This window comes from Perognathus longimembris, chromosome 23 (assembly GCF_023159225.1).
Source record: "Perognathus longimembris pacificus isolate PPM17 chromosome 23, ASM2315922v1, whole genome shotgun sequence".
Taxonomy (NCBI): domain Eukaryota; kingdom Metazoa; phylum Chordata; class Mammalia; order Rodentia; family Heteromyidae; genus Perognathus; species Perognathus longimembris.
Genome location: NC_063183.1, coordinates 36,523,128 through 36,550,093, shown reverse-complemented (window position 1 = coordinate 36,550,093; position 26,966 = coordinate 36,523,128). Strand labels below are relative to the sequence as shown.

The 26,966-nt window shown below is 40.0% G+C and overlaps 2 protein-coding genes and 1 pseudogene across 2 annotated transcripts; all 3 read left to right on the top strand.

The window, feature by feature from the left end:
• Positions 1-7,911: 7,911 nt before the first annotated feature.
• LOC125340457 (olfactory receptor 4F3/4F16/4F29-like) lies at positions 7,912-8,904 on the top strand. The gene has a single exon (XM_048332072.1). The coding sequence runs from the start codon at positions 7,930-7,932 to the stop codon at positions 8,902-8,904; it is 975 nt and encodes a 324-aa protein (XP_048188029.1). The 5' UTR covers positions 7,912-7,929.
• A 5,451-nt stretch (positions 8,905-14,355) lies between these two features.
• Positions 14,356-18,748, top strand: LOC125340456 (olfactory receptor 4F3/4F16/4F29-like). The gene is made up of 2 exons (XM_048332071.1): positions 14,356-14,415; positions 17,777-18,748. The coding sequence occupies exons 1-2, from the start codon at positions 14,356-14,358 to the stop codon at positions 18,746-18,748; spliced, it is 1,032 nt and encodes a 343-aa protein (XP_048188028.1).
• Positions 18,749-24,956: 6,208 nt separating this feature from the next.
• Positions 24,957-26,149, top strand: LOC125340455 (annotated as a pseudogene).
• Positions 26,150-26,966: the final 817 nt, after the last annotated feature.

The following is a 26,966-nucleotide window of genomic DNA, read 5'->3' as shown; positions in this document are numbered from 1 at the left end:
AACAGTCCCAACAACAGAATCATAACTGAAAACATTCCCCCTGTTCAATTCATTTCCTCCCCCCTTTTACCTGTATGTGAGGAACCCCATCTTCACACACACGGCTTTCCCTGTGTTCTCTCACATGAAGTGCCATGGAACAGAGGCATACATGAAGCCGACTATAATTGCCTCACTAGGCTAGCAACTCCAAACACATAGCAGCGGGTGAGGAGCCGGCGGCCCAGGGACTTTTCCTCAGGAGGACTGTTTGTTTTGGCCAGTGTGGCCAAAGGATTTTAAAACTTATAACACAACACCAGAGAGAAAGCAAAACAAGCATGGAGATTTTTTTTTAATCACTGGGTTGGTTTTTGTAAATAGTGATACTACTAGTTACAATTAATCCTTGAGAATTAATAAATAGTACTTCAAAATTTAACTACAAATATCACTCAATCAGCTCCAAAAAATCACTGCAGTAAATTTCTGTATGCTTTAAGATGAGAAAAATAAATATATAAATGAGGACATAAAAGAATGTTTATGAAGCATTCGTTTTATATAAAAGTTTGTGTACATTTGTATATATTTGGTGTACATATAGATTTAGCTGTACAGAAGTTATAGTAGGGGCTGGGATTATGGCTCAGCGGTAGAGTGCCTGCCTAACATACATGAAGCCTTAGGTTCAATTCCTCAGCACCACATAAACAGAAAAAGCCAGAAGTGGCGCTGTGGCTCAAGTGGCAGAGTGCTAGCCTTGAGCAAAGTGAAGCTAGTGACAGTGCTCAGGCCCTGAGTTCAAGCCCCAGGACTGGCAGTAGAAAAAAAAAAAAAGTAGTAGTTATGGTAAACAAAGCTTAAAATGAATTAAATAGCTAAAGCATCTCTCCACTGTGAATAAACTAAAGTTATTATTCTACACTTATGCAAATTCCTTGAAGCCACTGAAAAGCAAGTTTGAACTATACATCAAGACAAGCACGACACACAGTATTGTATGTTGCTGGATGCATAAATATATATTAACCTGGACAAATGGATATTTAGTAAGTAGCACAGTGAGCTTTACAGCAGAAAGAAGTATTTAATTTTGCTTCTGTACACTTTCATCTGAACTCTGATGAGACAAGAGATAACAAGCACAAGGCACCTGGGAAGAGCTTAATAAAGGCACCATGTGTGGTGGGACGCCATCCCTGGAACTGAAGAGACAACTCAAAAGAAATCTCCTCTCTGTACCCACTGTTGTTTTATCAAGGGTCAAAAATATCAATGTAGAAGACATTTGGACCCATAGAAGAAAAGTTACTATAACCTGACAGAATGATGTAAGCCTGATGATATTCACCACTGGTGTCCTTCATATAAATTAGCTGGGTAAAAAGAGGGAAGAACAGGATGATTGCTGTAAAGCACAGCGACTGAAGTCCCCATGTCTTTCGGTGCTTATGAGATTTTTCTCTTCAGGTCATCTGACCTTCCATCAGTATCTGGACCACACAGGAGCTTCTGCATGCAAGGGGATCAAGGGTTTGTAACAGTAGGGCATCAGTCTTGAGACAATAGTTTGGCTGGGATGTTGCTGTTAGGCACTATAGGAAACGCCAGGCATGGAAGAACCAGGGTAGACGTAGACCTACTGGAAAACAACCCCATAGCTTACCACCCTCTGAGTTGCCTACTTTGTTCTTCACATCAGTGTCTAGACATGAGCAAGGTGTTAGGATCACAGAATGGACTTTCTACTCTTCCTCAGCCATCCCCACCTTAAGTAATAACAAACTCTTTTTGTTGCTGTTGTTCAACTATAAAACAAAACACAGAGTCAACGTTCATTCTTCTGTTTCTCTCAGGTTCTATGAGTGGCCAGATCTCATTAGAAAAAGGTTTGTGCTACACCCTGCAGCCTTCACATGCCTGTACCTTTCATAGATGGACTTTTAACTCTGTGTGGATAATCATGCTAAACTCACCAGGACAGCCACACCCAAGCACAAAACAAAACAAAATGACCAGCAACACTGTCATAAGCAAAAGCAAAAAAGTAAAAGCAAGTAGTAGCCTGTCGCCTCACTGCTTAGAAATACTAGGTTCCATTGTCTTACAATAAAAAACACATTTCACATGAATCTAGAGTCCTACTTTGATCTGTCTCCATTTATCTCCTACCATAGGTTGCTACTATTCTCATACTTGTTTACACTGACAAAGTCACGCTAGATCTCTTACTGATTTTAGTTTTAGTGCTGGCACTTAGGCTTGAACTCAGGACTTGGCTAAAGTCCCTGAGCTTTTTTGCTTCAGGCTCATGCTCTACCACTTGAGCCACACCTCCAATTCCAGTTTTGTGCTCATCAGATAAAGGTAAGAGTTTCACAGACTTTCCTACCCAGGCTGGCTTTGAACTAGGATCCTCAGATCTCAGCCTTCTGATTAGCTGGTATTACGGGTGTAAGCCACGTGCACGCCACGTGCACCTGGCTGACATCTAAGTATTTTATTTTACTTGAATTTGACACAGAGCCTGTGTCAAATGATGGCTTTCATTATACTTAGGTATGAATTCCCTGTTTCTTGTTTTCCACTTGATAGGCTGAAGGATTCTTTGACAAGATTTGGAGAGCAGAAGTCAAGCAGGAACTATATTTTAGCTATATTGTCAGCTTTGCCTGTGAGGTCTTCTGTCTTCTCATTAGATGCCTATATAGACTATGAATGGGCCAAATCTGGGGTAACATACTCATCTCCTTATTCAGTATGTTTCAATGGCACTGAAGTCTGAACTCAGGGCTCAGACTCGCTGTAGAAGAGCTCCCACACATGAGTTACATACACCTCCAGCCCTTACCTTCTTAAATATCCTTTTCATTAGATTAACATGTAACAATTATATATATATATATATATGAGCTACAATGTGAAATTTTAATATATATATAATGATATATACTGGTCAAGTCAGAGTAATTAACATTCCAATCTCTTTATCATTGTTTTGATTTTGTAAACTTAAAGCTCCTTTCTTCTCATTCTACATTATATATACGTATATATATACATATAATGTTTATTATAAACTGCAGCTATACTAGAGTGCTATCAAGAAGTACAGAATGCATTACAGAACTCATAACTTATATTTGACTATATTTTTGTACTCCTTCCATCATCTCTCTGTTCCAACACTTCCCAGCTTCTAGCAATCCCTGTTCTAAGATCAGGTTGACTAACTTTTAGCACTCACATGTAAGAGCAAATCGGCAGGATCTGTCTACTTTCACTGAACATATGTCCTCCAGTTCCACCCATTAGCTACCAGTTCTAGAATTTCATTTTCTATTCAGTATGTAAGTCACATTTTCCTTAGCCATTGATTTATTAGCATTTAGTTTAACTCTCTCCACTGTGGTGGATGCTGCCGAACCCATGTGGGCATGCAAGCATCTCTTCGACCTTTCATTTCCTGTGGATATACACGCAGAAGTAGCACAGCCAGCTCACATGTTCAATCTCTACTGCTATTTTTTGAGGAACGCCACACTTTCTGCTTAGTGGATGGAATCACATGTGCTCCCACCAGGCTTGCAGAAGAGCTCCATTTATCTACATCCTCATCACCATTGACTATATTTTTTCTTTATAATATCCATTTAACAAAGCCACACACGCTGTTAAATGAGTACGTATTAAGTGCGGACTGTTTTCTGCATTGGTGCACTGCTTGCTTCCTTCGCCCATCACCAAGTGGCCACGTGGTGGGGTCTGAATGGTGGCAGTGGCCATGTAGCTCTCTGCTTCGGTAGCTCCCTCTGGTGGCACAGCATCCTCAGGAGGTAACACCTGAAGGGGTGGCTGTTTCAGAAATGGAGGGAATGCATGTAGGCCTGTGAAAGGAAAGTTTGAAAAAGTCTGAGCCCCTGCACCACCCCTGCTGCTGCCTGGGCAGGGGGAAGGGAGGCATGGCACCTATAATTATTAAACATGAATTCATTAAAAAAAAAAGCATGTCTTAAGAATGTGTCATTATGGACTCCATGGTCTCCCTCTTAGGGAATAATTAGCACAGGTTTAGGCTAGTCACAGCAGAGGATCACAAGAGCCCAATAGCTATGCCCTTATGAGCACATAAGATGATGCTAAGTGAAATGAACTCCATGTTATGGAAACAGGTGTTGTATCACTGTTGTAATTATTTTCAACATGCCATGTTGTTGTTGATGATCCTCTTGTATCCCCTTCCTGTGGTTGACCCGGCGCTATCACTGTATCTCATCTGAGTACCCTGGATACTGTATATACTGGTATTAGAACTAGGGAAGGGGAAGGGAATATCAAAATTGAGAGACAAAGGATAAAAAGACAAATGACTCCAAAAGCAATATTTGCAAAACCATTTGGTGTAAACCAACTGAACAACTCATGGGGAGAGAGGGAAAAGGGGAGGGGGGAGAAGGGATGGGGGAATGATGGAGGAGGTAACAAATTGTACAAGAAATGTGTCCACTGTCTTACATATGAAACTGTAACCCCTCTGTACATCACTTTGACAATACTTAAGTAATTATTCAGAAAAAAAAGAATGTGTCATTTCCAGAAATCGTATGTTTATTTGAAAACTTAATGAAATAATGACTCATCTTTACTCTGGTAATTAGTGGTTTATAATGTGATGTTGTCTCTGAGGGAAATATCTGTAGTTTAAGGCCCTGCCTTGAAGCTTTTGTGGAATTGCAAAGCACCTAGAAGACTAAAATCATCAAAATGACAGACAGCTTCATTCCCTGTGTCTTCATTGTTAGTTCTGGAATGGGTAATCTCCTTCCAGCTCTACTTCTCCACTGTTCTAGTCTTGGATTTCTGACAAGTTATGTCTATTGGCTCACATTAAAACAAACATTTCTGTGTGCCCATGTAAGGGACCATTAAATTTGGTCCCTAGAAGCTCTTCTTCTCTTGTTCTTTTTCCCTTTTTATTCCCAGGGTAGAAATCAGCAAGGACTGGGAGGTGTGATCCCCAGGAAAAGCCAACGAGGATGCCTGACTATTCCCCTGACACGGTATTGTCATTTGGTCACTGCCACTCACTATTGCCAATTAGAAGCATTTTTACCTGAGAAAAACAATGTAAGTCTCTTTATTTTGGAAATAGTATGGGTCTGGAGAAATGTTCCATCTCCCAGTACTGCCACATGAAACATACCTAGAACAAGTAACCCACAGTATGGCAGAGGAGACACTTATCTCTCCTATTTTTAGATAGAGAATCTGCCTCCAACCATTGCCCAGTAATTACTTCCTCTTTCAACTTAATCCACAATTTAATTCCTATTTGGTGTGATCCATCATGGGTGTGTCCTGGAGAGGCATAGAGAATCAAATGAGCAGCTGTGACTACTGTTGACATTACTGCTAAAGACTTTTTGGAAAAAACACCATTGGATCTTGAATGAGCTGTGGAATTTTGTTAAGAAGTGTTCCAAGAAGAGAAAGCAACATGATAGTTTCACATATATCTATTCCACATGCATTTCTTTCTATCCCTGCCCCTTTATAATGGCTTTTCTTTTAGCTTTCTCTGGCAGATAAATCCCTAAGCCATACTTTCAATTTAAGTGTTTCATAAAACCCTGATCTGTCACTTAGTTCTCTCTTCACTCCAAATAATTGCTAGTTCTTTGTTTAGGGGCTACAGCTCTCATGTAATTGGAGGCTTTTATTATCCTCCAGTATTTTAAAGTGATAGATCTGCCATCGGAGGAGAATAGATTTGATCATCTGGTCTAACTCAGGTAAGAGGGAGTTCTGGTTCTCACTGTTAATTTTTTGCAAGCAGGATTGGCAGTCTCATCTTTGAGTAAAAATCATTTCTAGTAACCTGAGAGAATTTCTGTTTCTTTGTCTTCAGTTTTTGATGAAACCTAGATAAAGCAGACAGTGAAAAATTCCTCAATTCTCAAGAAAAAAAAAGCTTCTCCATAGGGCATAAGACAGTATACAGGCAACTTCCCAGAAGTGGAGTGCTAAGTTGTTGATGTGACTCTAGTGAGCTGAGCCTGACAGCAACCTGGAATATTCAGGAGGCTGTCAGGAACATGTGTAGCTCAGGTGAAAATACAGTAAGAGCCAAGAGCCAACTGCAGTGACCTCTACGGAACAGTCTCAGCATGAAATCCGTTCACTTGAAATTAATCCTAAAGAATAATTCTGGATGTTAGATATGTGAGTGGAAGGAGCTGTGACAAGACCTAACGGAGGTCTCTGGGCATTTCAAGGAGGGTATGAAGGAATCGATCCTGGAGTAGGAGTCAACACACAGTGATGAAAGATGGTACAGGAGCCAGAGACAACACCACACACACCAAAGCCCTGCTCCATCTTCTGTGAAAGTGGACAGAGGGCTCTGCCTCCAAAGTAGCCAGTGACAGCCAACGTAGCACAGTGAAGAACTCCTGGAATCCAGAGTCACTTTTTTTCAAGAATGTTTCCTTAAAGAGAAATACAAGGACACAATATAGAATTCACAAAACATAAGTGGAACAGAGAAAAAATCATTCATAATCCTTCAAAAAATAGTACAACTGTTAAAGTGTTCACCTTTCCCTCAGATACTTTTCATTCACTTGTATTTTCCAATAATTTCAAGCATTGGGATTGAATTTAATACTTCTCTGTGAAAGTGTCTCCAATTCATTTAAAATCGTTCAACCCTTATTTTATAATCTTTGAAACATGGGTCATTCTTTACTAGCTATTGTGTAGCAAAAGATATGAAAAGTTCTAGAGTCTGTAAACTTTTGAGACCAAAGCATGAGCACATTGGAAATGTTGGCATTTCTGTACTGAGGAAATGATTAACAAAAAATAATATAGAAAGAACAGCATTTACAGTGGGAAAGAATTTGAAGAAACAATGTGAAAGAAAAAGAGAACTGAATTCATTCAAGTTTATGACTGGGGGATAATCACAGGAGTTGTACAGTTATACAGTAGCTAAAGTTAAAGAGAGTGATTACCCATGAAATGGAAATCTAAAGCTAGAAGATTGGGTTCACTAGATATCATAAACATATAGAAGTAGTGAGGTGGAAATCTGGAAGGAAATAAAAGTAGGAAGGATAAACTCAGGAGGTATGAGATATAAATCATTAGTGTTTCTAGAATCATGAAGAGTAACTGCCTTCAAAAGGGAAGTGGTTAGGTAGAATGTAGAGAAAAGTAACCTAAGAATCTCATCTTGATTGGTGTTGGAGAAAAACAATAGCAGCGGAACACATTCATAGGGGAAATGGTAGGCATGTTATGCTTTAAAACAAGTGGAGCAATGTGTAACTGGGGACAACTGCAATCGTGGAGAGGACAAGAAAGCAGCAGGACTTCCATTAAAATAAAGGGGCACAATGCGAGGGCTATATGAAACCAGCAAAAATTTAGAACAAAGAAAATCATCCCTTTTTATGGGTGGCATGATTATTGACCTCCAAAATGTAAGACATGTGACTTAAAAATCCAGGAGTAGGTCACTATGCACAACAGATAAATGAGTATTTTTTTTCCTCCATTTTAGAATGTTCTATTCTGTAGTATTTTTCCTAAGGTAGAAACTAGGAAGTGAAAGTCTCTCTACTTCTCAATACACACTTCCTTTATACCTCCTCTTAAATTCTTGGCTGCCTGTGCTTTTATTCCCCCTTGATTACACACAAATGGTCAAACTAATTTTGAGGTTCTCTGAACAAAGGATCAACACACTGAGGATCACTTTGGGGCCAGTTTCTGTGAGCATCCTGAATAAGCAACAAGAGTGAAGTGGCATGGCAGTCCTCAGATTTGATACTTTTGTCATTCCTTTGAAGCGAGGACATCACTTTCAAGTTCAAAATTAGAACTTCTCTCTTGTGCTCTCCAGGTTCTCACTTCAGGGTCAGCTTGGCCCTTGCAAAGTCGATGGATAGAGGAAATCACTCGGTGGTATCTGAATTTGTGTTGCTGGGACTCACGAGTTCTTGGGAAATTCAGATTCTCCTGTTTCTCTTTTTCATCACATTTTATGCAGCCTGTATGCTGGGAAACCTTCTCATTGTGCTCACCATCATCTCAGACCATCACTTGCACTCCCCCATGTACTGCTTCCTGGCCAATCTCTCCTTCATCGATACTGGTGTGTCCAGCATTGCATGTCCAAAGATGATGCATGACCTCTTCAGAGAATACAGAGTCATCTCCGTGCACGGGTGCATCACCCAAATGTTCTTTATCCACATGGTGGGAGGGACGGAGATGGTGCTGCTCATCATCATGGCCTACGACCGGTATGTGGCCATCTGCAAGCCCCTCCACTACCTCACCACCATGAGCCAGAGAACCTGCGCTTCTCTGTTGGCTCTGGCCTGGACCATTGGACTCCTCCACTCTGTGGCCCAGCTGGCTTTTGTGGTGAACTTACCGTTTTGTGGAACCAACAAAATGGATAGCTTTTATTGTGATTTCCCACGGTTCATCAAACTTGCGTGCACAGACACGTCCAGCCTGGAGCTTGTGGTCGCTGCTAACAGCGGCTTCATCTCCATGGGCACCTTCTTCATCCTGATCACGTCTTACGGCTTCATCCTGGTCACGGTTCGCAAACACTCCTCAGGCGGCTCGTCCAAGGCTCTCTCCACTCTCTCAGCTCACATCACCGTGGTGGTGTTTTTCTTTGGTCCTTGCATTATTGTTTATGTGTGGCCATTCCCTACTCTACCCATAGATAAATTCTTAGCTATTTTCGATGCCCTCATCACCCCTGTTTTGAATCCTATCATCTATACATTTAGAAATAAGGAGATGAAGGTGGCAATGAGGAGACTCTTTGATAAGGCTTTACATTTCAGGAAAAGTTCTTTCAGGAACATCAGGAACAGTCCAAGAGATTCAAATTAATATAAACTATCCTAAGAAGATACAATTTTTTATTATCTTTTTTTTTTTTTTTTTTTTTTGCCAGTCCTGGGCTTGGACTCAGGGCCTGAGCACTGTCCCTGGCTTCCTTTTGTTCAAGGTTAGCACTCTGTCACTTGAGCCACAGCGCCACTTCTGGCCATTTTCCATATATGTGGTGCTGGGGAATTGAACCCAGGGCTTCATGTATACGGGGCAGGCTCTCTTGCCACTAGGCCATATTCCCAGCCCAAGAAGATACAATTTTTATTTAAGAGATTTCAAAACAATTTGTGTTTTAAACAAGTGTCATGAAATGTCTCCTCTGGTGTTTTATTTGGATACTGTGAATTCTTTCTAGGTATCTATTGCTCTAAAGTTTCTGAAAATATTGAAGGGGAAGAGATTCAATGTTAGAATGAGTTTATCATTAAATGTTGTATCTATTATTAAAGGCTTTAGTAATGGTGACAGCCAAAACTTCACATCCTGGACAAACTTTCCATTAATATCAAATATTGCAAAGTCTTCTCCTTAGCACTGATTATCAAAGATTACCGTATTATCTATTCCATATATGTTTTATATCCTCTGAGTGAGTTAGTGTTCAAACACCTAGAGAAATAAACAAATGAAAGAGAGTTGGCTGAATAGCTTTGAGAGCTGAAGGCTTTTAACATTTGAATTTGCCCACCTACATGCGGATTTAGTGCAGACAAGTGCTTTAGATTTAGCTAGAATTGAAAAGTAAATTATCATGTAAGTCATAGATCTATGAGAGAAACTCTAGTATAATATTAATCAACAAAGGCTGGGAATGTGGCTTAGTGGTAGAGTGCTTGCCTAGCATGCGTGAAGCTCTGTGTTCAACTCCTCAGTACCACATAAAGAGAAAAAGCTGGAAGTAGTGCTGTGGCTCAAGTGGTAGAGTGCTAGCCTTGAGGACAATGAGGCTCATGGACAGTGCCCAGGACTGGCAAAAAAAATATACATATATTGATCAACACAAATTTTGTTACCAAAAGATGTAAATATCTGTAATAGTGTATGATAACTATAATTTTAAACTTAGCTGTAATTATATTTATTTTAAATTTTAAAAAATTGCTGGTTTTTTCCAAATTTTTAAAATTGGAAAAGTTTCCAGTTTCTCCTAATGATAGTCACTTTATTGGCAAAGAAAACTATGTTAAGAATAACATAGTTTGAATATTTTAAAACTAAGTAGCGGATATACTGTGATATACTGATTCGTGAATATATATTTCATTGAAACAGATTACAACTAAATAAAAAGTAGCTATTATAAATTTTTTAAAAATAAATAAATATTAGTATACAATAAAATGTACTAAGCTACCCATGTGATAAATAATGCAATATATAATATGTAAATAATATAGGTATATATTATATAGTATATTGTATAAGATAATGTTAAACTAGCTAAGTATGTAAATTACATAATATATGCTGTGAAATGTTTTTTTTTAAATACATATACTAGGCCAGGGGCTGGTGGCTCACATTTGTGATCCTAAGTACTCAGGAAGCTGAGATCTGAGGGTTATGGTTCAAAGCCTGCCCAGGCAGGAAAAGTCCTGATTTCTCTTATCTCCCTCCAATTAACCACCAGTAAACCAGGAATGGCACTGTGGCTCAGAGTGATAGAGCACTAGCCTTGAGCAGAAAGAGCTCAGGGCCAAGTTCAAGCCCCATAACTGACACAATATGAATAAATAAATATCTAAGTAAATGTATAATATTTAATGGTGTCGTACTAGCTGCTGAGAGTGAGAACCTCACAGTATTGCAAGTGGGGTGGGAGCAGTGGCACGTTCTGTGAACACACTGCTCTCAGTGTGGCTCGCACAGGTGTTAGGAAATGTCTGCCACCCAGAGCTCCCAAAGGAGCTTCGTACTGGCAGCAACGGACAGAGTGGAAGGCTGCAGCTTTTCACAAACCTTTATCCCGTATACAAACTTGCCACTGAACTTCCCCTAAAGGATCAGACTCTCTTAGACTTTCAGATAGATGAACTGACACTCCTTTTTTGTAATTCTTGCTGTATAGTTTAAATTTTCATCCTGTTACATGCCTCTGAAATATTTCCCCAAGCAACTAGTTCTAACTCCTTTCTTGAACTCAAGACCATGTAATTTGAACGTGAAATTCCATATAAAACTTTCGCTAATGGGGCTGGGAATGTGGCTTAGCAGTAGTCTTGCCTAGCATTCATGAAGCCCTGGATTCGGTTCCTTAGCACCACATAAGCAGAAAAGGCTGGAAGTGGAGCTGTGGCTCAAGAGGTAGAGTGCTAGCCTTGAGCAAAAAGCTCAGGCATAGTGCTCAGGCCTTGAATCCAAGCCCCAGGACTGGCAAAATAAAAAATACAAAAAAGAAAAAGAAAAACTTTCTCACTAAAGTTCAGCATACTCCTAAGTAGATGATGCTATTAATCATCTCTTCAAACTAAAATCCTGAGATACACCTAAATTCTGTTACTATTTGTTGTGATTCCACTGTTTTGTTTTTAATATTATTTGTGTTTTTGTTATTTGGTTGGTGGGTTTGGTTTGGTTGCACTAGAGATCAAACTCAACACCTCTCACATACTAGGCAAGCACCTTACACATAAGCTAAGCACCAAGAATTGGGTCCTTTCTTCTTAATATTGTATAACTATATCCCTTTCTCTCCCTTTTCAGTCTCATTTGACCAGTCTAGGCACTCTCCTTTGTCTTCCTTTATTGAACCTCCTCCCAAAGCCACTACAGAGATTTTTTTTATTCATTTTTTTATTGTCAAAATGCTGTACAGAAGAGGTTACAGTTTCATACATAGGGCAGTATGTACATTTCTTATGCAACTTGTTATCTTCTCCTTTCTCCCCACCACCCCCCGCCTTCCCCCTTCCCCATTTCTCCCCCCATGAGTTGTGCAGTTGGTTTCGTAAGTATTGCTGTCATATTGGTTTGTCTTTTTATCCTTTGTCTCCAGATTTTTTTTATTTATTTATTTAATTTTTATTTTTTGCCAGTCCTGGGGCTTGGACTCAGGGCCTGAGCACTGTCCCTGGCTTCTTTTTTTCTCAAGGCTAGCACTCTGCCACTTGAGCCACAGCGCCACTTCTGGCCATTTTCTGTATATGTGGTGCTGGGCCCAGGGCCTCATGTATACAAGGCAAGCACTCTTGCCACTAGGCCATATCCCCAGCCCCTTGTCTCTAGATTTTGATATTCCCTTTTCTTTCCTTAGTTTCAATAACATGTACATACAATATTCAGGGTACCAAAATCAGTTACATTGCTCATTTGTTCCAGAATTTTTTGAAATTACACTTGAAAATATAGATTTTTTTTGCCAGTTCTGGGGCTTGAACTCAGGGCCTGAGCACTGTCCATGGCTTCTTGTGCTCAAGGTTAGCACTCTACCACTTGAGCTACAGTGCTACTTCTGGCTTTTTCTGTTAATATGGTGCTGAGGAATCGAACCCAGGGCTTCACGTATACGAGGCAAGCACTCTACCATTAGGCCATATTCCCAGCCCTAGAGAGTGTGTAAGACTCTTTTTTTAATAATTACTTATTTATTTCAAAGTGATGTACACAGGGGTTACAGTTTCATACATAAGGCAGTGAGTACATTTCTTGTTCAACTTGTTGAAGCATGAACTTTGCAGCCACAGTGAAGACTTTCAAGAGTTGATGTTTCTGGTACACATCATACTATAACCTGCCCCCAAAATGCATTGTGGTTACTGGCTGTGGCTGTGGGAGACAAACAGAACCTCGCTTGGCTGCCTGTGGTGAGCAGCTTGGCTGCCTGTGGTAGGAGCTGGAGTGAGGGAGCTGGTTTGGGGGTTTGAGAAAACTATGGCCTGCCTGATGCCATGGACAGACACCATGAAGTCCATCGTGTGACCTAACCATCTACAAGTTTTGGGTTTTTCTAATGTGCCCTGTGGTTTGAAGAAACCTGTAGTCTCTGGCGAAGGGGAGAATGCCAAAACTGCTCAAGTTTTCAACTGAAGTCTGAGTTTACAATTGCAGTGGCGTTTCTTTTCATGCCTTATTACAGGCACTAGATATTATCCTATAATCAATTAAGTTTATCAACTTTAGAATCCATGTTTCTTTGGGTCTGGCTCACTTCACTTTGTATGATTTTTTTCCAAGTCCTTCCATTTCCTTATGAATGTGGCAGTGTCATTCTTTCTGATAGAGGCATAGAATTTCATTGTGTATATGTACCACATTCCCTTGATCCACTCATCTACTGAGGGGCATCTGGGTTGGTTCTATAGTTTAGCAATGACAAATTGTACTGCAATGAACATTGTTGTGCTTGTGGCTTTAGTGTGGTCTTGCTTGTAATCTTTTGAATAGATGCCCAAAAGTGGGGCTGCTAGCAGAAAATCACAATAGCTCAAGAGCTATGCCTGTATGAACACATAAGATGATGCTAAGCAAAATGAACTTCAAGTTATGGAAAAAAAGTGGTATACCACTGTTGTAGTTGTTTTCAATATGCCATGTGAAACTGTGCCCTTCTTTTTTGTTTTCATATTCCCTTCCCATGGTTTTACCCCTGATATCACTGCAACTGATGTTTAGTACCCTGGATATTGTATATATGTATATTGGAACTAGGGAAGGGAAAGGGAATGCCAAAATCGAAAGACAAAGGATAAAAAAGACAAACCAATGCCACAACAATACTTACAAAACTATATGGTATAAACCAACTGTACAACTCATGGGAGGAAGAGGGAAATGGGGAAAGGGGAGGCGGGGGAGAAATGAGGGACGAGGTAACAAGTTGGATAAGAAATGTACTCACTCCTTTACATATGAAACTATAACCCCTCTGTTCTTCACTTTGACAATTTAAAAAAAGCTTTATCAACTTTATTATGCTCTAAATGTGCATGTCAGGAGGTTCTGTCTTTTTTGAGGATTTTCATTTTGTAGTAATTTTCTAACTACAAAATATGCAAGTATATTAAAGAAAATTAGAAAAATATACAGAAGTGTTTGGTCACACTTGAATAATATTTTTATCAAGGATTTATGGCACAGATACATGTATAGTTCAACTTAGGAAAAAAATAAAATCAGAAGTAGACTTTTCCCTTCAAGGTGGTTAGTAGCTCTACAAGATCAGAAGCTAAAGAAAGAAAACGCTCTTAAGCAATTACAAATTCATCACATCTGATAACCAGGCTCGTATCCTAGATAAAAAGTGGGAGCTGTAAGTGGAAGGGGAGTGGTGGATCGAGGTTGGTCACCATTTTAGGGCCACTTTCAGGCTGTGACCCAGGCACCTACCATTGCCCCATGGGCCCCCTGCAGGCCACCAAGCCCAGCAGCACCTTGAATACCTCAGAGTGGAGGGTCGGATAGCCTGGGAGGTCTGGACTGGAAGGGGAAACTGAGTGATTGTGTAGCTCCATGGCCTACCCCAGTGCCTCAGACTCCACGGTGCAGTTACTCAGCCTGTGGGAAGGAGAGGTAGGGAAAACCACACAGTCCACAGGACCTGGGACAATTTTATTTTGTTTATATTATAAAGTTTACTTGAAATATGCTAAAGTCTGTACTATTTCTATTTTTTAAATTTATTGTCTCAAAACACATGGTCACATATACCATCTCCATGAGAATCTGAAAAGAGGAAAGTAGTCTCTGCTTTAAACGTCTGAGCATGGTGCTGCTTACATTTACCCTCTTATTTACACACTCCACTTCCTGATGGCACAAATTCTCTGCAGTATTCATTGGTCAGTACTCCTCTGAGTATTCATTACTGGTGTCTCTCACAATAATAGCGCTTGATTAGGTGGCTGTACGAGGTGCAGTGCCGCCTCTTGCCATGAGAAGGGGTGTGCAGTGATCCTGGGGCAGTGCCATCATTGGTCTTAGGTGAGTGGGTTAAAATCATATAGGGATACTGGAGGACAAAAGTGAATTCACCAAGGACCAATTCTGAATAGAGGTTTCTAGTGATTGGCTTGCTTTCTATAGAAATCAATTAAACATTGCTCACACAAGGGAAGCAACCTCAGGTTAATGAACAAGAATCAATATAAATGAGATCAGTCCTATTTCTGACATTACTTGAGTGAGAAGAAAATGAGATATAAAATTAGAAAATTATTTTTTCTTTATTATAACCCCATTCCATCTAAGGTTTATATCCAAAAGCAGGAAAGCAGAATGCCAAGGAGGCAGTCTTTACATGTGGATAAGACCTATTTGAATTATTTCTGGAATATCTCTTACTAGCTTGACATGAAAACAGATTTCTTTTTCCACTAATTGGAACAGTAAGAACTAGGTCTCTTCTGTGAAATCCAAGAATCCATTCTGTGTGGATAAATACAATGTTGTCTCAAACAGAGATATGGTTTGCCTTCTCTTGTGTTTATTTTGAAATCTAGAATGAGTCATGGGTGCATTTGATGTAGTGTAAGAAATCCAAATTCTTATGGATGCTTGAGGACAAATCAGCCTTTTCTCTCACTTATTCCTGCTTAGCATTCCAGGAGTGGAGCACAGAACAACTAGAAAGGCACTGATGTGCACGATGCAATTACAAAGTCCTGACAACATGCATGGTCTTCTCTGGGTGCAGGATCAGAGGCAGAGCAGAGGAACGCCGCCCTGCCGGCACAGTCCCAGCACACTACATTCTCCCTAACCAAGTGCATAGAAAGGAATAATTGTGGTGTCTTTCTCGTGGTTGTTACTGTGTTTGTTCTACTTTTAGTTGTTATTTCTATAAACAGCTCACCTATCACTGCTGCAGACTGAGCCCGTCCCTGCATGGTCAGCCTTGAGAGAAGACATGGAGCTGTGCACTGAGGTTGGCACAACAGACATGGAGCTGTGCACTGAGGTTGGCATGATGCAGCTCTAACCTGCAGCACAGGTTCAGTTCCTCCCTGACCACAGCCCTCCTCACTGCCGCTCATGAGTATGTTCTCTGCTTCAGAAACCACGAGACTGTATCCTACCGTACACTTGACATAGTATGTTTTTTTGTTTTTTTATCATTCCCATTCTATGTATAAATTAAGGCCTTGAAGGTAGTGAATTTTTTTTCATTTCTTTATTGTTAAAGTAATGTACAGAGGGGTTACAGTTTTATATGTAAGGCAGTGAGTACATTTCTTATCCAACTTGTTACCTCCTCCCTCATTCACCCCCACCCCTCTTTTCCCTCTCCCCCTAATGACTTGTACAGTGGTCTGCACCCTATAGTTTTGTAAGTATTGCTGTTGCATTTGTTTGTCTCTAGCCTTTGTCCCTCGATTTTAATATTCCCTCTCCCTTCTCTGGTTCCAATACACATGTATACAATGTCCAGGGTACTAAATATCAGTTGCAGTGATATCAGGGGTAAAACCACAGGAAAGAAAGACAAAAGAAAAAGGACATAATTTCATATGGTATGTTGAAAATAACAACAACAATGATAAACCACTTGTTTCCATAACTTGGAGTTCATTTCACTTAGCATCATCATCTTATATGTTCATATGGACATAGCTATTGAGCTATTGTAATCTTGAACTTTTTATACTTCAGTCATTCAGTGTCTATTAAGCATGGTAGACATCTAGTAAACATTTGATCATTACAGACAGTTTCAACAAATGACAAGTAGCATAGAAAATATGCTATAATATTGCTAGTTTAGAAGGAAGAGATGGCTGTCAACAGAGGACCTCCTCTGGGGTCTGAGACATAACCAACCACAAACAAGGACAACTGCAAAGAAGTTGATACACCAGTAATCCAGGGGAGAGCCTGAGAATGCAATGTGTGAGCTTTTTTGCTTATTTGAAAAGCAGTGACTTGAAAGCATTACCTAGAATATGTCTGTGTCTGTCTTTTTACCTCACAGATGATAAAACAGAGTTCAAGAAGAAAGCTGTGGATGAGAGAACAAACTTACTCAAGTTCCTGCAGGCAGTGTTAGGGCTCTCACCTTCCTCTCACTCCAAGGGTAATCTTTATACCATTCCTTGAACCATGAAAATTTAGCAGGCTCAAATACTAATCCATGAGTATGGAACATGTAGACTTTTTGCTACATTTTATTTTCTCTCTGTTTCGATTCTGCATGGTTAATCTGATTTCTGACCTTATGCTAACCCTTATGCTAACCTTATGCTAACCAACAGCGTCACACCCTGGGCTTGGAGACCCCTCTCAATCCCTGGACTCAAGTGGGATGTTCCTATATTGTCTTCTCTCCTTATGAAGAAAAAGTGTGTGTCATTTGATAAAACTGGAACAGCATAAAGCTAAACACGACAGAGAAAACATGAGAGTGACAACACTGCATATACCGCACACACAAACAAAGAGAAGGCAAAATAAAGGTCGTCAGAAATTATGTGATGGGTTGGACACATAGCTCAATCAGCAGAGCACCAGCCAAGAAAGCCAGTCAAGCAAGCCCAAGGCCTTTAGATCAAACCCCAGTACTGCCAAACAAATAAAAGGCAATTTAAAACCAAGAGAGAAAATTGCCTGAGGTTTGGAAAAAAAAAAAAAACTCTGAGGAAAAAAGTCTGTGCATAAATTTTCATTTCCATTTTTCCTCATGTTATTCCAGTGAGTTTCTAGTCCTCTCAAAACTTTCTTCTGAATTGTTGTTTTTCCTGATCTTCTGTACCCAACACTGGAGATCCTTTGGGATTTTGAGAAGTTAAAAGTGGTACCTTGTGACATTGTGTTACGATCTATTTGCATATAAGTGTTTTGGCTCTGTGGAAAAGGCAGTGTTTCTTCTTTATGATTTGAAGCTCCTGTTGTTAGTTATTCCCCCAAAGGTTGATTTTCTCTTTGCTGTCCTTTCCAGGAAATGTTAGAAACAGCACTGACCTTCAATGCAACGGATGAAGCCAACCGCTCTGTCGTGTCTGAGTTTGTGTTCCTGGGGCTCTCTAGTTCATGGGGAATCCAACTGCTTCTTTTCCTCTTTTCTTCTGTGTTCTACATGGCAAGTTTGATGGGAAACCTCCTCATCGTGTTCTCTGTGACTTCTGACTCCAAGCTCCATTCCCCCATGTACTTCCTGTTGGCCAATCTTTCATTTCTCGATCTGGGAGTTTGTTCTGTGGCAGCCCCCAAGATGATTTATGACCTTTATAGAAAACACAAATCCATCTCTTTTGGGGGCTGCATAACTCAGATCTTCTTTATCCATGCAATTGGGGGCACAGAGATGGTGCTGCTCATGGCTATGGCCTTTGACAGATATGTGGCCATCTGCAGGCCCCTGCACTACCAGGCCATCATGAGCACAAGAATGTGCATCTTAATTCCAGCCATTGCTTGGATCCTTGGTCTCATCCACTCTGTGGCCCAGTTGGCTTTTGTTGTCCACCTGCCCTTCTGTGGCCCTAATGTACTGAACAGCTTTTACTGTGACCTCCCTCAACTCATTAAACTCGCTTGCACCGACACCAGTCGACTGGAGTTCATGGTCACTGCCAACAGTGGGCTGATCTCAGTGGGGTCCTTCTTCACACTGATGGCGTCTTATATATTCATTCTGGTCACTGTTCGGAAGCACTCCTCTGGAGGCTCCTCCAAGGCCCTCTCTACTCTGTCTGCTCACATAACTGTGGTTGTTTTATTCTTTGGACCATTAATCTTCTTCTACACCTGGCCCTTCCCTTCATCAAACTTGGACAAGTTCCTTGCACTCTTTGATGCCATTCTCACTCCTTTGCTGAATCCTGTTATCTATACTCTGAGAAACAAGGAAATGAAAGCAGCCATGAGGAGGCTTTGCTCTCAGCTTGTGGGCTACAGAAAGATGCCCTGACAGTTCAAAGATAGACAAAGATGCAACTGTGTACTCTGTGAAGATGGAAAAAATAAACTCTGAAATTCTGAATGTCTGGAATTTACTGTGTATCGTGTCTCTAATCAATATTGATGAGAGGAGCTAATCTTGTGTTAGGTGTTCAACAGATGATAATATGTGCAGTATTTTGCCATGTCAATTTTAAAAAATAAATTAAGAAGTGTTCTATCTTATTATTACCATACAACATGCTTCAAATTAAAACTAATTTTCACCTTAAATCTACCACTTCTAGTATTCATAATTCCTTAATAGGTTCCAAACAGAATATATTCAGTAATTTGTTGTTGGAGACTACTACTACTCCTCTTCACTACTTTCTCTGTTTTGAGTGGGAAAGTTAATGTCCTTTTCTGAAACTACCTTACAAAATTCCATATTGATTAAAATTGTCCTGATATTGTTACCCCCTTCCATTAGCATCCGATTGCTTTCTCTGTCTTTTGACTACTTCAGAAATTGTTGATTATCTGTTAGGGTTGTAGAATATTAGAACTGGAATTTAAGGGATCATTTATCCAACCTGCTTGTTTAACAGATGAGAATACTAAGGAACAGGTTAAGCAGACTTTAAGTATCTATCTCCCCTTGCTGATGTTGGAATCCTGCATACCTGCTAACAGACCTTACGCCTGGCCTTTCTCTACCTTTCTATCTCTAACTCCAATGACAGCAGGAATGACAGGAGTGAGGTCATGATTCTTTCCCTTTGCATCAATTCCATGATTGTTTGTTGCTTCTGATCTTAAATTTTATTTGCAGCCCAGCAATAAGCCTTTTGGATGAGACCCTACCTACACTATAACTTCATGCTACACCATCCCATGTCTTCTTATTATCTATGGCTTTGTCTGACACTTATTTTTAAGTCCATAATTAAATTCCCTCTGCATATATTGATTCCTACTTGAAAGAATGCTCTAAAGAGATTTCCCTGTCACCTAGCAATTATCAGAAGTAAAATCTAAAAAATTTGTATGTGAATATTGCAGAATTCCTTTTTGTGGTTCTATCAATAATCAATGTCTCCATGATTGAAAGTCTGGGTGAATTTGGGCATCTAATAAAAATGAGCCAGAGGGAAACATCTTTTTACAATCCAAGTTGATTCATAAACTAATAATTATAATGGCATTGCACTAATATATACTCTTGTTTTTAAGAACCATTTTTAAAAATCATGCAAACATATCTCCCTGTAGGTTTGTGAATTTTGACAGGTTCTTATAATAAAGCTTTCTTGTAGTATCAACAAGTTTCAGACTTCTTTTAGAATGGTAACTTACTTTAGTAATTTCCTTTTTATTTACTTCTTTAAACATATGAGTTATCTTTAACTTAACCAGGTCAGAGAGCTTTCTTTTTTGTAAAATTATCCCTTAGCTGAGGGTTGTCTATGAAAATGTTCATTTTTTCGTGTAATAAACCCTGCTTACATTTCTTTCTCTTTTGTGTTTGCCATCCAAGTACTCTTGTTATTTGAGCCACATCTCCTGCTGACTCTGACTTTTTATTTGAGAAATTAAAAATTAAATTTGCAACTATTTCAAACAAAACTCAGAATAGACTTACTATTTTGCTTGTCCTAACCTGTTTTATCTAAAGCTAGTTGAAATTACTGACTCTACTTTCTCATCTACCCATATTCTTCCACCCCATTCATTGTTTTGTCCTGTTACCACCACATCCATTACTTCTGCCATCGTCACCATCTTTACTACCACAACTCCGGCGTTCCCATCTCTTGTTGGAAATGCCTCTGGATATTGGATATAGGAATAAAGCTCAACAACAAAAATTAATAATGATTAAAGGCAATGTTAATACCCGGTTGAAGCTAATGCTCAAATACTTTCAATTCAAACAAGATGCAGCACTTTTACACATAAAGAAATAAAGAGCCAGTTCTGATGTGACAAAGAGGGCCAAATGGAAACATTCACCTCCCCTATGAATTTCCAAAAATAACAATAACAATCGCTAATTTTACTGGTCTCTATATCAAGACAGTAACCACAACCCTTACATGCCCTAAAGTAAATAGCACTCATTCTAGGATTAACAGGTCTGTTTGAAAGGGGGAAAGAACAAATTGCATTCATAAATTCCAAGTAGGAAGCACAGTGTGGCCATAGCCAACTGACGCAACACAGGGGAAAGCTGCCACCACCTACTCAAGTCACATACACCTCTCTCAAAGGGATTTTGGTTAAAATATTCCATGTACATGCCTGAAAATAGAACAGTGGAGCTTGCTGAGAGGGCTGGGGGAGTGATGGAGGGAATCTGACCACAGTATGTTGTACGCATTTCTTTATGGTGACCACATTCGGTGGGCCCTTCTCCACTAACATTTTGAGTTCTTCCCCTTTGTGCTGCCTATGACACCCTGTTTGTCTCCCCAAAGAAACATAAACATAACAAATAGTTAACCAGATATTGGCAAGACTGCTCTCCTTTTTTTTGCCTATAATGCAGCTATCTTTTATCATGGGATGGGTTACATTCTAGAGCCTTCCTTTTCCTTTTCCCTCTCTCTCCCTCCCTGTGGAAATGATAAGCTTTATCTTCATTTTTTAGAAAGCACACATATTCATTCTTATGGAGTGGCTTCTCACACATACAAAAAACAGGAAGCTTAAAGATTTTAAAATATGTAATTTCCCTACATACAAAACCCTTAGCCTCTCTTCTTTCCCCTCAAGTGACCCATTATTGACTTCTACATTTGATGGCTGTGGCCAGATTCCTGTGGTCCCTGTAAACATTCCCTTGGCCAGAGATGCTCACCATGGCAGCCACAGGTTTCTACAGTGGCACTTCAGCAACTTCCAGTGCTGATCATTAGCTACCTTTCTCTCTTTGGAGACACTATATATTTCTTTTTCTTACAGGTGATGATGACATCTTGCAGCAAGGGCTCTGCCCTCTGTGGTTCCCTAACTCTGACAATTTATGCACAGGTTGAAAGCTATCTTTGATGGACATAAAAACAGAGCAGAAGAAAAACTGAATTTAATCAATCAGAAGAAACATTCAACCTTGTTATTCAACATGGAAGCTTGAGCACATTGATGAACAACCAAAATCTAGAAGACAGATGATAAGTTGAGTCAATTCTGACTTCATGTTCAGTAGTATAAAGGTCATCACAGTGGTATTTGCACACACATCTTACATATGAATCTCTAGGCAAAGAATAAAGTTGCAGGGGAGATTGTGCCATTGGAGTAAAATATGAAGACTCTTGAACAATGCTTAATGAACTAGGTTTTAGATAGAGAGAGAGAGAGAGAGAGATAGACAGACAGAAAGTGGGTAGATAGAATTTAATTCTCAATCAACATATAATAATTGTGAAATTTTATGGGCATACAATGTGATATCTAGATACAAGCCCGTATTGTGTAAATTATCACAAACCAAGATAATTCACAGGTCTGTTCTCTTAAACAGTCACTACTTCTTTGAGACACAATGTTCAAATCCTCTCTTCTTGCTATTTCGTAGCTTTGATGTATTTATGATTTCCTGAAAAGAAAAAGTAGAGATACCTACTTCAGAAAAGGTACAAACATTGGACCAATCACAACAAAAGGAATATGATGTAGTGAAAAGAACATGGACTGATGGGGGCAAAAGTCAGTCATATTTATTCTAGATTTTGCAACTAACTTTCATATATCTTCAACAGAATGAGTCATTTACCCTCCATGTTCCTTGATTTCCTTAATTCTAAAATAAAAAGGATTTATACTCATTAGAGAAGTTTCACCCAGATAACAGCAATCATTTGTTTATATTACATTGCACCAGTGGGGAAGTTGTTAACTAATTCAAGTTTGGTTGCTCTTATGAATGTAAACTATACTGTTTTCAGGAAGGAATATAAAAAATATATTTTCAATGCACTGGAGGAACATTATTTACAATAACAGAGAGTTAGGAAGTATTCATTGTTAGACAAAGAACAGTACTATTATTGTCAGTGGTTTGGGTTTGTTTACCAAAATACATGAAAAAAAATCTCCACTTCATGTCTAACTGTACAAGTTTCAAAGAGAGTCTCAAGGTTGGGAATATGGCCTAGCAGCAAAAGTGCTTGTGTCCTATACATGAAGCCCTGGGTCCGATTCCTCAGCACCACAGAAAATGGCCAGAAGCGGCGCTGTGGCTCAAGTGGCAGAGTGCTGGCTTTGAGCAAAAAGAAGCCAGGGACAGTGCTCAGGCCCTGAGTCCAAGGCCCAGGACTGGCAGAAAAAAAAAGAAAAGAGAGAGAGTCTCAAAGAAGGCACCAATCTCTGGAAGAAGGGATTTGGCTGGAGGGAGGGAAGCCATGCCATGGGGGCATGGAAGACATGAGCGGGCCGTGGGCCTAGGGAGAGGGACACAGATGGGCCTAGAGTGCAGGTGTGGGCAGGAATGGAGACACACAATCTGCTTGGAGATAGCCTTAGATCGTTAGTCTGAGAGACACACTATGGTTATAGCTTTAGATGCTCTGGAAATAAAAATCAGATGACTTTCCAGACCCTCACTGAAAAATTTTAAGATAGTAAGAGCACCAAGTGGAAAGCTCCTCGTTGCTTTCTCACCACTCCTTAAAAATAATTATTAGCCTTGATATATATTTTCTATTATTTTATTTGTCTAATTTTATTTTTAAACTGAAATAGAATTAAAAGGGTGCCAATTTCTCCCCTACCTATCCTAAGTGCAAGAGAGAGAGAGAGAGAGAGAGAGAGAGAGAGAGAGATAGAAAGAACTGGAAGGTATCTAAAACAAGTTATTTAAATAGCCTTCTATTTGATTCTAAGATGTTTACCTAGTCTCCTAGCATATATAGAGAGGTTAATATTGGCTCTTGCTCTTAAAAATCAATACTTGTACAAAAATAACAAGGATATGCTAATTATTTGTCCACTTTATTTACAGGCACAAATACATATTCAGGGATTTTTTCCTCTGAGAAGGTCAAGAGTTAGGTCAAACTATATGAGCATGTAAAAGTTCAGGAGTATTTCTAAATTGGAAAAATATCACTTTGCTTTTTGGCCACCAGGTATAAGACTGCTTGTTTCTCCATTTCCACTTTAAACCCTAGATCTTGTCGAATGTTTAAAAGTCTGCCAATAAAAGCTTGTATTTGGGGTTTCATAGTGTATCTACTTATAAATTATGAGTGAGGTTAAGCATCTTTATATACAAGTGGACACAACGCTTCTAAATCTCAAGCATATTCACTCCTCCTTGCTCTCTCTGACCTGGGATCAATGACCACTCAACCCTCTCACTCCCCCTAACTCACTTTGACTCTTCCCCTTACCCTGAGTCAGAATCTTCACAGACGCCCCCATGGTGTCCTTTCTCCAGGACACAGTGGGCTCTGGAACCCAGCACCTTCCACTTCTGTGTGGAAGTGTGAGGAAGGCACTTCTTGCCTCCTTTTAAAAATAACATGCCTCGGCTGGGGATATGGCCTAGTGGCAAGAGTGCTTGCCCCGTGTACATGAGGCCCTGGGTTCAATTCCCCAGCACCACATATACAGAAAATGGCCAGAAGTGGCGCTGTGGCTCAAGTGGCAGAGTGCTAGCTAGCCTTGAGCAAAAAGAAGCCAGGGACAGTGCTCAGGCCCTGAGTCCAAGCCCCAGGACTGGCCAAAATAAATAAATAAATAAATAAATAAATAATAAAAATAACATGCCTGTCTTTCTAACTTACAAATAAAAGGCATTACATCACATCTCCAGGTCTCAAATGTGCGTGAAAGAACTTCACCATGTGAGATAGATATAGATATATCACATTCATACACTGAGGAATATCCAAGTTAGGAAAGCCATAGTCACTTAAGTATGTCACACAATTAATGTCCAAAAACCTATGAGCAGGACTGTACAATCATATTTTAAGTACAACAGAAGCACCCATCCACATAAGTAAAGGAACTCTTCTGTGTGATACATTTTGGCAATCAAATACAGAACAGAAGAATATGAGCAGCTTTATGACTACAACTCTTCCTAAAGGTGCAACATAGTCTTGAGCCTTCTGACAACTTCTGTCACGGTTTTACTGAGCTGCGTGCTGAAGGCCCTAAATGAGGGTTTCTCCTCACCCTCCTCTTTTGGGCATCAGGAAGAGGCATCTCTGCTGACAGAGGCAATGGGTGGAGTCAACCACCCTGTGGTGTCTGAGATTGTGTTCCTGGGACTCTCCAGATCATGGGCAATTCAGCTATTTCTCTTCCTCTTTTCCTCTGTGTTCTATGTGGCAAGTCTTGTGAGAAACCTTCTCACTGTACTGGCTATGACCTCAGAACCTCATCTACACTCCCCCATGTACCTCCTCCTAGCCAGCCTCTCCATCATAGGATGCTCTGATCCTCCACTTCCTCCATGATTTACAACCTTCTCAGAGAACATAAATCCATTTCTTTTGGAAGCTGTGTCTTTCAGACCTTCTTTATCCATGCAATCTGGGCACTGAGATGGTGCTGCCCATGGTCATGGCCTTTGATGGTACCTGGCCAGCTACCGGCCCCTGCACTACCTGTCATGAGCCCTCAAAGGTGCATTTTGTTTCTGGCTGCTTCCTGGATTCTTGGCTTTATTCACTCAGTGACTTAGCTGGATATTTTTTGTGTGTGGTGTGAACCTGCCCTTCTGTGGCACTAATGAATTAGACAGCTTTTTCTGTGACCTTCCTAGATTTATAAAATTTTCTTGTATGGAGACCTACAAATTAGGATTTATGGTCACTGCCAATAGTGGGTTTATTTCTGTGGCTTCCTTTGTAAATTTTTTTTTTTTTTTTTTTTTTTTTTTTTTTTTTTTTTTTGCCAGTCCTGGGCCTTGGACTCAGGGCCTGAGCACTGTCCCTGGCTTCTTTTTGCTCAAGGCTGGCACTCTGCCACTTGAGCCACAGCGCCACCTCTGGCCGTTTTCTGTATATGTGGTGCTGGGGAATTGAACCCAGGGCCTCATGTATACGGGGCAAGCACTCTTGCCACTAGGCCATGTCCCCAGCCCCTCCTTTGTAATTTTGATCACCTCCTACATCTTTATTTTAGTGATTGTTCAAAAACATCTTTGAATGGTTTGTCCAAAGCCCTTTCCACTCTTTCAGCTCATGTCACTGTGGTAGTTTTGTTCTTTGGACCATTAATCTTCTATATGTAGCCATTTCCCACATCCCATCTGGATACATTCCTTGCCATCTTTGATGCAGTCATCACTCCTTTTCTAAATCCAGTCATCTATACCTTTAGGAATAAAGAGATGAAGATGGAAATGAAAAGACTGCACGTGATATATGAACTACAGCAAAATGTTTTAAATATATTAAGAAATAGCTAAAAATGCAAAAGATAAAATATCAAACAGATATGTACAAGATAAGCAATATTAAAGTGAGTCAGAAAGTCACCACATACTAGTATGTGATGTGCTATAATTTTATTTTTTTCCTCAAACTGAATTACGATTTTAACTTCCTAACTACTGACTTGAGGGTGAATATTATTGGTAAGGCCAGATTTTTTTCCTCAGTAGGTCTTACCTCAATATAATGGCAAATATACTAACTATAAATGTTAAAGAATCCACTCTGTTATTAACTTTTACCTCACCTATTTATCTTACTATTCATTACTATTTAATTTATTGACTTTCTATTTTTAGCTTACTATTGGTCTTTTGCAAAGTCTACTCAGGAGATAGAAACTATGCTAATTTGTTATTGTTGCTGCTGCTATTGTTTAAAAAGAGATATTCTTACACAAAGAATTTTTAACTAAGCCATGAGCTTACAATCCTAGCTGCTTGAGAAACTGAGACCCAGAGGATCGTGGCTCAAGGCCAGTCGATGAATAACATTCATGAGACCTTCCTGCCTGGTGTGCCTGGGGAGCCTGGGGTGCAAGCCACACAAATGCTGAGAGTGAGCAGCTCACGCTTGCAGACCAGACTTGACAGGAAAGGCCTGGAGACCCATCTCAGTGGAAGAGGCTGGGCAAAGTGGCACACACCAGCATCCCAGCTGCTGTGGGAAAAGTGAAATAGGGGGATCGGTCCCGGCACATGGTCAGGCAGGAAGCAAGACTCTTGCAAAAACAACCAAGTGTGAAAAAGGGTACAAGGCAGAGCCGCTGCCTGCCAGCTGGAGGCCCAGAGT